The 15,194-nt window shown below is 35.4% G+C and overlaps 1 protein-coding gene across 1 annotated transcript in view; it reads left to right on the top strand.

The window, feature by feature from the left end:
• Nucleotides 1-15,194, top strand: part of EMSY (EMSY transcriptional repressor, BRCA2 interacting) — a 90,557-nt gene that overhangs the window by 19,678 nt on the left and 55,685 nt on the right. Inside the window, exon 9 of the mRNA XM_069470991.1 lies at nt 6,320-6,596. Coding sequence (XP_069327092.1) covers nt 6,320-6,596 — 277 coding nt within the window. The remainder of the gene's footprint in view (nt 1-6,319; nt 6,597-15,194) is intronic.

Here is a 15,194-nt window from a genome sequence, read left to right as displayed (position 1 = left end):
CTGTGCCTGAAGTCATCAGATATCCTTGGATTTAGTCACCCTCAAGAGAATATACTCCTAGCCTTCCTTTAGGGTGAGAAAGGATAGCTAGTGATCTGCATGCTTCTTAAACAGATTTTCAACCAGTTTTCCTCTCTTTAGTTTCACTTTTACCTCCATTTCAGAAGTTGCTGGCGCTCTCAATTCTTGAGTCTTTCTGGGGTTCACTAATGGTAGTTGTCTTATTTGCTAGTTGTCTGTTTGCTGACTTAGGTTTCCACTTTCTTGGATGTGCTTGATCCATTACTACTTGTCTGTTTTCCAGTTTCTAAAACTTTATAGCTATTGTCTCCTTTTTGTTTTGACCTTTTATGTGCCTCTTCCCTTTAACCTTCAAACTATTTTAGGGGGACTTTAGAGAAGAAGTGGAGGTAAATTCTGTGTTCAATGTTCTTTCCATCTTTGAATTTTTAGTCCTGTGATAACTTTCATTTAAAGAACCTCTTTGAGTTTCCTGGAAAGATATCATTATATCATATATAAAAAAAATTATCATTATTCTCTCAATAACTAGAAGTGATAATGAGCTGATCTGTGGGATATAATTCTATTTTCGGCCGGGCACGGTGGCTCACGCCTGTAATCCTAGCACTCTGGGAGGCCAAGGCGGGTGGATCACTCGAGGTCAGGAGTTCGAGACCAGCCTGAGCAAGAGCGAGACCTCGTCTCTACTAAAAATAGAAAGAAATTATCTGGCCAACTAAAAATATATATAGAAAAAATTAGCCAGGCATGGTGGCACACGCCTGTAGTCCCAGCTACTCGGGAGGCTGAGGCAGTAGGATCGCTTAAGCCCAGGAGTTTGAGGTTGCTGTGAGCTAGGCTGACGCCACAGCACTCACTCTAGCTCAGGCAACAGAGCGAGACTCTGTCTCAAAAAAAAAAAAAAAAATTCTATTTTCAGTCTGAAGATGAGGGATTATGGTGTAGTATTAAAATCAAACAAGAATTTTTGTAGTCAGAGAGTCCTGGGTTAGAACCCCAGGTTTTCCAGTATGACCTAGGATAAATTAGTCTTTCTATATCTCTTTATTTATCTGTGAGGTAAGAATAATGCCAATCTCCTGAGGTTATAGTGAAGATTAAATGAGATTGGCTATTTAAAGTACAACATAAGATATGTATTAAAAAAAAGGATAGCATCCTTCCCTTGCAGGTATTTTATGGAAAGTAGTGTTTTGTTTGTTTACACTGTTGATAATGAGCTGTTCCAAATAAGTGAATTCATCAGTTCATTGAAGTTTACCCTTAATATATAAAAATTAACTATTTTGATGACTTCTTAAATGTTACACTGAACATAATTTTTACATTTTTATTGATGACTTCCAAGATAATCTTTCTGAATATCATTTTTCATATACTATTATAGTTATTGCTTTCTGGGCTAGCCCTATATTTGGTGACATCAGCCTGTTATACTCTGAATTTTCAAGTCTACTTACTGTAATGTTTTTACTGCCTTCATTGCTGGATATTATTTTCTCAGTAATTCTTCTCCCTTCCACCCTTATCTACTTTAATTTGATATTTGAGAAATAGTAAAGCAAAGCTGTTAGCTAAAAGAGTACCTGCCTCCCATCCATATCCTCCTATTCCCTTACTCTGTTTTATTTTTATTCATAATACTTCTAACTAGTTCATGTTATATTACAAAGTTATTTATCTTTTATTTCTCCAATAGCCTATAAGTTGTTGAGGGTAGAGACTTTGTCTTCTTTATCACTGTATTCCCTAGTGTTTAGAACAGTGCCTGGCATGTAGTAGGTGCTAATTAATATTTGTTGAATGAATGAATGAACAAATTAATTAATAAATGAATAAATAGATTTGGTGCCAATATTGGGTCTGCTACCTCTCTTGAGCCTCAGTTTCCTTATAAAATAAAGATGATAGTAGTATTGCCTAGAGTTACTGGGAAAATTAAATGAGGTGTTCATGTAAAATACTTAAAATAGTACATACAATGAGTGCTCAGGAAATGTCACCTAACATTATTAACTTTCCGATCTTTGGTAAATGTGCATAAAATACTTATAATAGTTGGGGTTCACCTATTCAGTGAAGTTTGTGAACTTTTTTTTTTTATAATTCATTGGGTTTATCATATCTTTTGTTTTTTTCTCTGAATTTTCAATTGAGAATGGATAGTTGAGGTTTTCAGACTTATGATGTTTATAAGAGGGCATATTCATCTCCAGAGTCATATAGGAGCCATACCATGAGATTTCAGGCTCAGAGCCTTAGATGTATCTTACTGTGTCTAAAAAAAATAAACATTTAGAACAGATTAAATTAAAAATAAGACTCATTCATTCCCCAAATATTTATTGAGCATCTGTTATGGTCTAGATGTAAAACTGTACTTTTTTACTTCATGTGTACTCAATGCCATCAATTTTATTTTGTGGACAAGCTGAGTACAGGTAGGACTAATAGGACTAACTTGGGGTGTTTTGGTTTGTTTTTGTTTTCCTTTTGCTGGGTAATTGAATTTTTCTGAAATCTATCCAAGGCTATTGCCATTATTGTATTTACCTTGGATTTCTCACAAATCCTGTGTAAGGCAACTTAGGAATTATTTTAGGTGAAGTGACTTTTATTTTAAGTATAATTATTTATGAATTTGTGGACTTTATTCAAATTCAAATAGGTCATATATTTCCAGGGTCGACAAATTTCCACCTATGTTAATGTGGTGCCTTCATTTTAAATATAACATTGGTGCAGCACTTATATAAACAAAGCAGCAGAATATAGCTTTATGCTTTCATGTGCTTGATTGATATTTTTCATTTTGTCCTTAGGGTGCAAGTCCCAGCACTCTTAAGGAGTTTTTGTGAGTGCTAGAAGGTCAGTAATTTGAATTATGGCCTGAATAAACACTGTTTGGTTCACGTGGTTTCAAAACCCCTATATTTCCCCTGTTGTAATAAGTAACTTTAAAGTGCAAGTAGGTTTTCTCCAGGGTGGAGCTCTAATTTTGGATAACCCCTTTTCAGATCAGAAATCACTTTACACACTGAAGTCTCACAGTATGTTTTATCATTTGTATCTCTAACCTAAAACCTACTCTTTAAGGCTCTAGATTTATTTTGCTGAAGTTTTGTTGTCTTACTGTTAGAAGCCTACCTGCATACTGTAGTTCTGAAATTATAAATATTTGACACAAGTGTAAACACTTCCCTTTCCCTTGCCCATGACAGACATTGCTAATTAACTATGGCATACTTTCCTGCCAAAACTTGGCAAATCCTCATCTGTGCCTCACAGTCATAAGCATTGTGCCTCCAGGAAGCTACTGCTATTAGTTCGGAACCGGCAAAAGTGAGACCTAATTGCCATTACTACTCTAATGGTTTGGCTACGGTGGTAGCTGTGAGTTCTTTGGATTCTGGGAGGTATTAGAATTTGGGGAAAAGATAAAGGAAAATTTTTAGTGAAACAAAAATAAAGTACATTGAAATACATTTCCCAATTGATTTGATGTGTAATGTCTTTACTGATATCTTTTTAACATTTAAGTAATAACAATAAGCTACTAATAAGTACCATTTGTTGAATGCCAAATATTGACCACCTGCTATGTGCCTAGCACTATACCAGATGCTTAACATCATTATATCATTTAGCCCTTGTAATGATTTTGCAAGGTAGGTATTATTATCCCCATTTTTAGAAGAAAATTGGAGCCCAGAGATTTTAACATGTCTAGGGGCTTGCCATTTATAAATGGCAGAGGCAGGATCTAAGTGCAGGTTTGTTTGACTTAAGCTTGTGGTCTTTTTACCATATTGGTCTACTTCTCAGTTCGTACAATGATTGATTGTTGTTTTTCTAATAATGCTATGTAGGTATTTATTGATCAAGTCTATATGTAAGTATGCTGGTCAACTCTATATAGGTGTTTACTGGTCAAGACTTAGGTATCTTTCTTGACTCCTCAAAAAATTAACAAACTCCTTAAAGTAATGAACAAGTACTTATATTTTGTAATTCTCTGTAGCTCTGAAGATATATGAATAACAATATTATGGTCAAAGCTTCTTTGAGATGTAGGTACTAACTGTTTCAAAACAGTTTTTCTATCCGAGGTAGGTACAAATAATTTCAGTGAAAGAGAAAGGAGATAATCTGTTCTGTTTTGGGTTTCACTATACCACCATTATACTGACCCCAGAATAAAACTGTGATACTACAGATTTATAAATGATTTTTGTTTTCTCAACTGTAAAATGGGGATAATAATAGTATCTGTGTCATAGGAGTTTTGGGAGATTTAAATAATCTAATATATATTAGCTATAGAAGCTATTCTTGATTCTCTTCTTTTCCTCAACCCTGCCATTTCCGTTCATCAACAAGTCCTAGTCTCTCCCTTTCAAAATAATCTGAATGTGATCACTTCTCTTTATTTCCCTACTAACACCTCAGTCCAAGCACCCTCTATCGTTTATTGCTTGGTCTATTGCAATAGCTTCTTAACTGGTCTCGCTGCTTCTACTCTTGGCCTCTCACCACATAGCAGGTAGAGTGATCTTTTAAATTACAAATCAAAATTTTTTTCCCTGCTTAAAATGCTCCCTTGGCTTCCCATTAAACGTAGTATAAAATCTAAATTTTTTACTCTATTTTTTGTGGCCTTTGTTTACTTTTCCAATGCCTCCTTGCCCTGTATGTTTTTGCTTCACTGGCCTTCTTTCTGTTTTTAACTATATCAAGCTACTTCTGACATTAGGTCCTTTACTCTATACTGTTCTGTCTGCCTGAAATGCTTTGTTTCTAGATCATCTACAGTTTTCTAGCTATATTAGCTGAACCTTGACGTTTCTTTTCGGCCTCTTTTTTCTCCATTCTTTATATCAACCTATGAACATATCCTGTTGGTTTTAACCTTAAAATGTATTCAGAATCTGTTCACTTTTCACTACTTCCACCATAAACACTTTGGTCACCATCTCTGCTTGGTTTGTTACAGGAGCTTCCTAATTATCTCCCTGTTTCTACCTTCATTGCCCTATTATACTTTTTACGTAGCAGATAGAGTAATGATTATTTTTAAAAAGATATTTTTAGAACAGTTTTAGATTTAATGAAAAATTGAGAAGGTAATGCAGAGTTTTCATATATCCTGCACCCAGTTTCCTCTATTCTTAACATTTTACATTAGTATAATACCTTTGTTATAATTAACAGATATTAGTTTCCTTCGTTTTTACCTATTGTCTTTTTCTGTTCTAGGGTACCACATTATATTTCCTTGTCATGTCTCCTTAGGCTCCTCTCAACTGAAAGTTTCTCAGACTTTCCTTGTTTTTGGTAACTTTTGAGGAGTACTGGTCAAGTATTTTGTAGATGCCCAACTGTTAGAATTTGAATGTTTTTTCTCATGATTAGACTAGGATTATAGGTTTTTTGGAGGAAGAACACAGAAAGTGCCAGTTTCATCACATCATATCAAGGGTATATACTATCAACATGATCTTACTTGATCTAGTCCTCCATTACTTCTCTGTAGTTGTCACCCACTACTCTTTACTTTATAAATTCCTATCCCATTAATTAGGTCTTTAAAGTTTCTTGAACATAGCAAGCTTGCTTCTGCCTCAGGGCCTGCTCCTTGTGTTACATGCTCTTCTGTGCAGCAACATGGTTTGTATCCGTTTTTGCTTCTGGTTTCTGCTCGTGTCACCTTACAGAGAGGTCTTTATTCAGTATGTTATTAAAAAAATCATATAGCATGCCCATGATTCTTTATTGCCTTATCCCACTTCATTGTGTCTTCCATTTGTCTCTATTTGACATATGTTTCCTTTTTTGTTCATTGTTTCTCTCCCCCTACTAGAACGTGAGCTCCTTGAAAGTATGAACTTTGTTTTGTTCATTCTTCTATTCCCCAGCATTTAGAACCATGCCTGGCACATAGTAGATGCTCAATAAATATTTACAAATGAATAAATATCTAAATCACCTTCTAGAAAGATTACGCCAGTTTATATTCCGTCAGCAATATATTGAAATGTTTACTTTGCTATATCTTGCACAATACTGAATGTTATCTTCTAAAATATTTGATTGGTAAAAGTTGTCGCTATTAAATACATTTTGATGATTACTAGTAAAGGAAAGCTTTCATATATTTTTAGTTATATATTCCTCTCTGTTGAATTGTTTCTTCATGTTTCATAAGCTGTTTTTGCATTGTATTTAACTAACTGTGAGTCTGCATACATTAGTAGTATAGTGGGTATGTGAAAGTAACTTATTTTCCCTTCCTTAGGTTATTATAGTGACCACATCACCAAGTTCAACCTTCGTGCCCAACATTCTCTCCAAATCCCATAACTATGCAGCAGTCACTAAGCTTGTACCAACATCAGTCATTGCTTCCACCACCCAGAAGCCGCCAGTTGTTATAACTGCTTCACAGTCCTCTCTGGTCAGTAGTAACAGCAGTGGCAGCAGCAGTTCTACGCCATCGCCTGTTCCTAATACAGTTGCAGTAACAGCTGTGGTGTCTTCTACACCGTCTGTGGTCATGTCAACAGTAGCACAAGGTGAGTGGTGATTCACCATTTAATTCTGTTGTTGGTGATGGGTGGGAATTTTGAAGAAAACTCTGTAGGTATGTTTTTTTGCTTTGGGTGTGCAGGTCCCTACTGTTAGATCAGAGATTACCACTCTTGCCCCCGCTCCTCCATCCCTACCTTCAGTTTGCAAATGTCAGGATAGTGGGTTACTCAGTTTTCTTATATTAATACACTTACCTCAAGTGGTTTTCAAATCAGTAGTACCTAATCACCTAGGCAATTAACATTCACGAAATGTAGATTAAATCTTGTCACAACAAATTTGAAAGGACTATACAAATATCTTTAATATAATGAAAATGTTAAAGGAAAAATATGAAATTATATTACTATAGGGTCTTCAGAGGGAATATCAAGTATATAATCTCTTCACAGTAAATGATAAGAAGTAGGGGGAAGAAGATGGTTTCAAGGACATGCCATTTGCCTTTTCTTCAGTCTCCTAAATTTTCTGTATTGGTAGATGATGGAAGTATTGTGAAAAGGAACTGAAGTTGAACTCAAGGATAACTTAATAGCAGAGGAAAGAAAATGTGGAAACCTCAGTTCCATTTTAGCTTAAATCAGTTAGTTCTCCTCTATGTCTTTGTGTTTCTCCCATATGAAAGGCAAGCAGCATACTGTCAGAAATTGTCTTTTTACAGTGTTGATAAATCTTAAGACAGGGATCAGAGGGAAGCATTTATTATATAGAATTCATATTCAACGTTTCTAGTCTGTCAAAGGGAGCACAGAAGCAATATAGAAGGATACTTGGTATTAGTTTTCATTGAGTTTTACTTGAATAATGTATAGCTTAAGATAGACTGGGGCTTGGAAATAGGAAATATTTCCACACAAATAGGAAAACAATAGCTTGATTGTTTCAGTAATGTATAATATGTTCTGTGTAATTGTTAGCAAGGAAGAAGTTACATAGATATGGATTACAGTCAGTATTCCTTCACTCTGTAGTGGTTATAGTAGGATATAGGAGCATCTGTCATTTTCTGGCTTTGCTAGCCATTTACTGTCTCCATCAGTGGCAGGAAATACCAGGCCTTAAATTTCCTTTTATGTGTTACCTGAAGTAATTAAAAAAAAATCATTCCAATATTTCTATTTATACAGCAGTAAACTGTAATATAGTTTGTTAAATATATAAATAATTTTTTTTTTTTTTGAGACAGAGTCTCACTCTCTTGCCAGGCTAGAGTGCAGTGGTGTCAGCCTAGCTCATAGCAACCTCAAACTCCCCGGCTCATGCAATCCTCCTACTTCTGCCTCCTGAATAGCTGGGACTACAGCCATGTACCACTATGCCTGGCTAAATTTTTCTATTTTTAATAAAGAAGGGGTCTTGCTCAGGCTGATCTTAAACTTCAGAGCTCAAGCAATCCTCCTATCCCAGCCTCCCAGAGTGCTAGGGTTACAGGTGTAAGCCACTGCACCTGGCCTAGAAATAATTTTTATACAGAGTCAGTTTAAAATGCTGATTGCAAACATGTTCTGAATTCACTATTTCAAAATTTGAAAGTGAGAGAAGGAAAGGCCACCTGACTCTTCACCTGACTGGCCCCAATATCAAAAGTAATGTAAATTGTCACCTATTGATAGTTGTTTTTCCCTTCTAGTACTCATAAAACAGTTTGCTAAAGTTTTGCTGTGTTAGGAAGATTACTGTTGTTCTAAGGAAGATGTTATTATTTGAGATGAGAGGTGTTTCTCTTGGTCACTAATGAAATATCTTCAGGCAAAATGAATATCCCATGCTTTTATTTTTCATTCTTAATTTTCTCCTGGTATCCTCTGAATGCTCTTGGGAACTTAGGACTTCCCCCAGTTTTTCTATTTTGCTTCCAAGCATTCTATATCTCTTTGAGCCTTAAGTAGTTATAGCGGAGTTGGACATGACGTCTCAGAGCTTTCTCTTAAAAAATCACTGTAAGTTAATAGAGAATGAGGGATGTGAAAGTAAACGTTCTGTAGATACTCAAGGAAAGTATGTAATTATTTTGTTTCTATTTGAGATATTTACTGTCGATATTATTAGTGCTAAGAAATTAAGGCACTTTATTTTTAAAAATGTAAATGTTAGTGGAAATGGCAACACACAGACTGCAATTCTGACTGCAGGACTTTTTTTAGCAGCTCCTGCGTGGGTACCTGGGTGATAAGGATATTCGGTGTCTGCTTCTATCATCTACTAGAGACAGACTGTTTTAAAGCTGATGTATCTCTGGTTATTCTTGTAGGGGCAGCTGGTGGTAGAGGGGACAGGGTCTTAATAATAGTAACTTAGTAAGTGACTCCTTGTTAATAAAAAAAAAAAAAAATCAAGCAGAAATTCTAGAGTTCAGGAATTCCATTGACAAACTGAGAAATGCATGAGTTTCTCAACAGCAGAATTGACCAAACAGAAGAAAGAATTAGTGAGCTGAAGACAGGCTATTTGAAAATACACAGTTAGAAAAGAAAAAAGAAAGAAGAATGAAACACACCAACAAGATCTAGAAAATAGCCTCAAAAGAGCAAATCTAAGAGTTATTGGCCTTAAAGAGGAGGTAGAGAGAGAGATTGGGGTAGAATGTTTATTCAAAGAAATAATAACAGAGAACTTTCCAAACCTAGAGAAAGCTGTCAATATATAGATACAAGATCATAGAACATCAAGCAGATTTAACCCAAACAAGGCTACCTCAAGGCATTTAATAATCAAGCTCCCAAAGGTCACGGATAATGAAAAGATCCTAATGGAAGCAAGAAGAAAGAAAAAAATAACTTATAAAAGTTATACATCTGGCAGTAGAGTTCTCAGTGGAAACCTTACAGGCCAGGAGTGAGTGGCATGACATATTCGAAGTGCTGAAGGAAAAAGTCCTTAATCCTGGAACATTATATCCTGAAAAATATCCTTCAGACATGAAGGAGAAATAAAAACTTCCCTTGACAAACAAAAGCTGAGGGATTTCATCAACACTAGACCTGTCTTACAAGAAGTGCTAAAAGGAGTTATTCAGTCTGAAAGAAAAGGACGTTAATGAATGATAAGAAATCTTCTGAGGGTATACAACTCATTGGTGACGGTAAGCACACAAATACAGAATACTCTTGCTGTAATTGCAATGTATAAATCACTTATATCTTGAGGAGGAAGACTAAAAGGACAAACCTGTCAAAAATAATGATTTTTTGAGAGATAGATAGTATAAAAAGAAATGGATGGGAAGAAAAAAAGTTAAAAAGCAGAGGGATAGCAGAGGGATAGAGAGAAGGGGTAGAATTTCTGTTAGTGTTCTCTTTATTTATAAGCAGAGTTGTCACATGCTTAAAATAATTGGTTACAAAATGTTTTTTGCAAGCCTCATGATAACCTCAAATCAAAAAGCTTACGACAGATACACAAAAAATAAAAAAGCAAGAAATTAAAACACACTACAGAGAAAATCACTTTTTTTTTTGAGACAGAGTCTCACTCTGTTGCCCAGGCTAGAGTGAGTGCCGTGGCGTCAACCTAGCTCACAGCAACCTCAAACTCCTGAGCTCAAGGGATCCTCCTGTCTCAGCCTCCCGAGTAGCTGGGACTACAGGCAGGCACCACCATGCCCGGCTAATTTTTTCTATATATATTTTTAGCTGTCCATATAATTTCTTTCTATTTTTAGTAGAGATGGGGTCTCGCTCTTGCTCAGGCTGGTCTCGAACTCCTGAGCTCAAACGATCCGCCCACCTCGGCCTCCCAGAGTGCTAGGATTACAGGCGTGAGCCACCGCGCCCGGCCGAGAAAATCACTTTTAACAAAGGAAGACAGGAAGTAAGTAAGAAAAAAAGAGAGGACCACAAAACAATCAGAAATCAAATAACAACATGGCAGTAGTAAGTCCTTACCTATTAATAATAACATTGAATGTGAATGGACTAAACTCTCCAATCAAAAGACAGAGAGTGGTTGAATGGATTAAAAAAAGAGTCAACTATATGTTGTCTGCCAGAAACACACTTCACCTATAAAGACACACGTAGACTGAAAATAAAGGGATGGAAAAATAAATATTCCATGCAAATGGAAACCAAAAAGAGCAGGAGTAGCAGATAAAATAGCTTTTAAGGCAAAAACTTAGGTCATTATATGATGATAAAGGAGTCAATTCAACAAGAGGATATAACAATTCTGAATATATATGCTTCCAACACTGGCACACCCAGATATATAATGCACATATTATCAGATGCCACTTTCAGCATTGGACAGATCTTCCAGACAGAAAATCAACAATGAAACATTAGACTTAATCTGCACTATAGACCAAATGGACCTAATAGGTATTTACAGAATGTTTCATTCAACGGCTATAGAATTCACATTCTTCTCCTCAGCTCATGTATCATTCTCAAGTATAAAGTATATGGTAAGCCACAAAACAAGTCTCAAAAAATTCAAAAAAGTTGAAATACCAATTATTTGCTGTGACCACAATAGACTAAAACTAGAAATCTATAAAAAGAGGAACATTGGAAAATATACTAACATGGAAATGAAACAATATGCTCCTGAAAGTCCAGAAGGTCAATGAACAAATTAAGAATGAAATTAAATAATTTCTTGAAACAAATGAAAATGAAAACACAACATATCAAAACCTGTGCGATATAGCAAAAGCAATAGTAAGAAGAAAGTTTATAATAGTAAATGCCTACATCAAAAAAGTAGAAAAGCTTCAAATAAACAACCTAACAATGCATGTCAAAGAATTAGAAAAACAAGAGGAAACTAAACCCAAAATTAGTAGAAGAAAAAATAAAGATCAGAGCTGAAATAAAAGAAATTGAAATGAAGAAAACAATACAAAAGATCAATGAAACAAAAAGTTTACCTTTTTTGAAAAGATAAACAACAAAGGCACACCTTTAGCCAGACTAACTAGGAAAAAAGAGAGAAAGCCCAAATATTTAATATATAAAATCAGAGATGAAAAAGGAGACATTACAACTAATACTACAGAAACCCAAAGGATCATTAGAGAGTACTATGAGCAACTATATGCCAATAAATTGGAAAACCTAGAAGAAATTAATAAATTCCTAGGCACATACAACCTACCAAGATTGAACCAGGAGGAAATCCAAAACCTGAATAAACATACAAGTAACAAGATAGAAGCAGTAATAAAAAAGTCTCCCATCAAAGAAAAGCCCAGGACTCGATGGCTTCACTGCTGCCTACCGAGTATTCAAAGAAGAACTAATACCAATCCTACTTAAATTAATACTAAAAATTGAGGACGGGATACTCCCAAACTCATTCTACAAGGCCTGTATCACCCTGATACCAAAACCAGGCAATGACACACAAAAAAAGAAAACTATAGGCCAATATCTCTGAACATAGAAGCAAAAATCTTCAACAAAATTTTAGCCACTGAATTCAACAGCATCTTAAAAAGATTATTCATCATGATCAAGTGGGTTTCATCCTGGGGATGCAAGGATAGTTCAACATATGCAAATCAATCATATGATACATCATATTAATATCAACAGAACGAAGAACACAAACCGTATGATCATTTCAGTTGATGGTAAAAAAGCATTCGATAAATATTTCTTCATGATAAAAACCCTCAAAAAACTGTGTGTAGATGGAACTTACCTCAACACAATAAAATCCATATATGACAGTTGTGGGATAGCTAGTATCATACTGAGTGGTGGAAAACTGAAAGTCTTTCCTCTAAGACCTGGAGCAAGACAAAGATGCCCACTTTCACCACTGTTGTTCACCATAGTACTGGAAGTTCTAACGAGCTTTCAGATGGGAGAAAGAAACATAGGACATCCAGAGTGCAAAGGAAAAAGTCAAGTTATCCATGTTTGTAGATGACATGATCCTATATCTAGAGAAATCCAAGGACTCGACCCAAAAATGATTAAACTGTTAAACAAATTCAGTAAAGTTACAGGTTACAAAGTCAGCATACAAAAATCAGTAGCATTTCTATATGCCAACAGTAAACAATCTGACCAAAAAAAAAACCTAAGAGAGTAATCCCATTTATAATAGTTACAACTAAAATAAAATACCTAGGAATAAACTTAACCAAAGAAGTGGAAAGATCTCTGTAATGCAAACTATAAAACATTGATGACAGAAGTTGAAGAGGACATAAAAAATGGAAAGGTATTTTCATGTTCATGGATTGGAAGAATCAATAGTGTTAAAATGTCCATACTACCCAAAGCAATCTACAGATTCAGTGCAATCCCCATCAAAATGCCAATGACATTCTTCACAGAAATAGAAAAAATAATCCTAAAATTTATGTGGAACCATAAAAGACACAGAATAGCCAAAGCAATCCTGAGCAAAAAGAACAAAACTGGAGGAATCACATTACCTGACTTCAAATTATACTACAGAGCTGTAATAACCAAAAGAGCATGATACTGGCATAAAAACAGACACGTAGACCAATGGAACAGAAGAGACAACCCAGAAATAAATCCATACACCTATAGTGAACTCATCTTTGACAAAGGTGCCAAGAACATAATGGTGGGGAAAGGACAGTCTCGTCAATAAATGATGCTGGGAAAATCGCATGTCTATATGTAGAAGAATGAAACTAGACCCTTCTGTATCGCCATATACAAAAATAAAATCAAAATGGATTCAAAACTTAAATCTAATTCCTGAAACTATGAAACCACTAAAAGAAAGCATTGGGGAAACACTTCAGGACATTGGTCTGGGCAAAGACTTCTTGAGTAATACCCCCAAAGCACAAGCAACCAAAGCAAAATTGGACAAATGGGAATCACATCAAGCTAAAAAGCTTCTGCACAGCAAAGGAAACAACCTAGAAAGTGAAGAGATAACCCACAGAATTGGAGAAAATATTTGCAAACTACTCATCTGACAAGGGAATTAATAACTAGAATATGTTAATATATCCAACAACTTGATAGGAAAAAAATCAAATGATCTGATTAATAAATGGGCAAAGGATCTGAATAGACATTTCTCAAAAGAAGACATACAAATGGCCAACAGGTGTATGACAAAATGTTCAACATCATTAAGTCATCAGAGAAATGCAAATCAAAACTATAATGAGATATCATTTCACCCCTTCTGAAATGGTTTTTATCAAAAAGACAGGCAATAACAAATGCTGGCGAGGATGTGGAGAAAGGGGAACCCTCCTACACTGTTGGTGGGAATGTAAATTAGTGCAACCACTATGGAAAACAGTATGGAAGTTCCTCAAAAAACTAAAAATAGTTCTATCATATGACCCAAGAATTCCACTGCTGGGTATATATCCAAACGATGGGAATTCAATATATCAAAAAGATATCTGCACTTCCATGTTTATTGTAGCACTATTCACAGCAGTCAAGTTACAGAATCAACCTAAGTGTCCACCAACAAATGAATGGGTAAAGAAATTGTGGTTCATATACACAATGGAATATTATATAGCCACAAAAGAATGAAATCCTGCCGTTTGCAACAACATGGGTGGAATTAGAGAACATAATATTAAGTACAATAAGCCAAGCACAGAAAGATAAATCTTGCATATTCTCGCTCATATGTGGGAGCTAAATATTAAAAACAATTGTTCTCATAGAGACGGAGAGTAGAATGATGGTTACCAGAGGCTGTGAAAGGTAGTGGTTGGGGGTGGGGGTAAAGTTGGTATGGTTAATGAGTACCAAAATATAGTTAGATGATTAGATAGAATGAACGATATTTGATAGCACAACAAAGTAACAATAATCAACAGTAAGTTTAGGGTATAATTTAAAATAACTGAAAAAGTGGAATTGGAATGTTCCTAACACAAAGAAATGTTAAATGCCTTATGTGATGGATAACCCAATTACCCTGATTTGATTGTATGTTGGTATCAAAACATCACTTATACTCTATAAAGATACACAACTATTATGGACCCATAATGAAAAATTTTAAAAATTTTAAGAAAGACTCTTCCAGAGTCTAGAAAATTTGTTATGATAAAGCATCTGCCGATCATAAAGCAGCAAGAAATTCGCTGATACATTTGTTAGGGTCATTGCTAATGAAAATTGGATGCCAGAACAAGTCAGTAATGCTGATGAAACATCGCTGTTTTGGTGTTATTGCCCCCAGAAAGACACCAACTACGGCTAATGAGACAGCCGCTATAGGAATCAAGGAAACCAAGGACAGAGTAACTGCTGGGTTGTGCTAATGCAGAAGGCACACATAAGTGTAAACTTTCTTTGATAAGCAAAAGCTTGCATACTCTGTTTTCAAGGAGTGAGTTTTCTTACCAGTCCATTATTAATGCTAACAAAAAGGCATGGATCACCAAGATTGGTTTCACAAACATTTTGTACCAGTGGCTTGTGCTCACGGCAGTGAAGCTGGACTGGGTGATGACTGCAAGATTTTGTTATTTCTTGACGATTGTTCTCATCCTCCAGCTGAAATTCTTATCAAAAATAATGTTTGTGCCATGTACTTTCCCTCAAATGTGACTTCATTAATTCAGCCATGTGACCAGGCTATCCTTAGATCAATGAAGAGTAAATATA

This window comes from Eulemur rufifrons, chromosome 6 (genome assembly GCF_041146395.1).
Source record: "Eulemur rufifrons isolate Redbay chromosome 6, OSU_ERuf_1, whole genome shotgun sequence".
NCBI lineage: Eukaryota > Metazoa > Chordata > Mammalia > Primates > Lemuridae > Eulemur > Eulemur rufifrons.
Note: the sequence above shows the minus strand (reverse complement) of the source record. Positions and strands in the feature narration are given on the sequence as shown.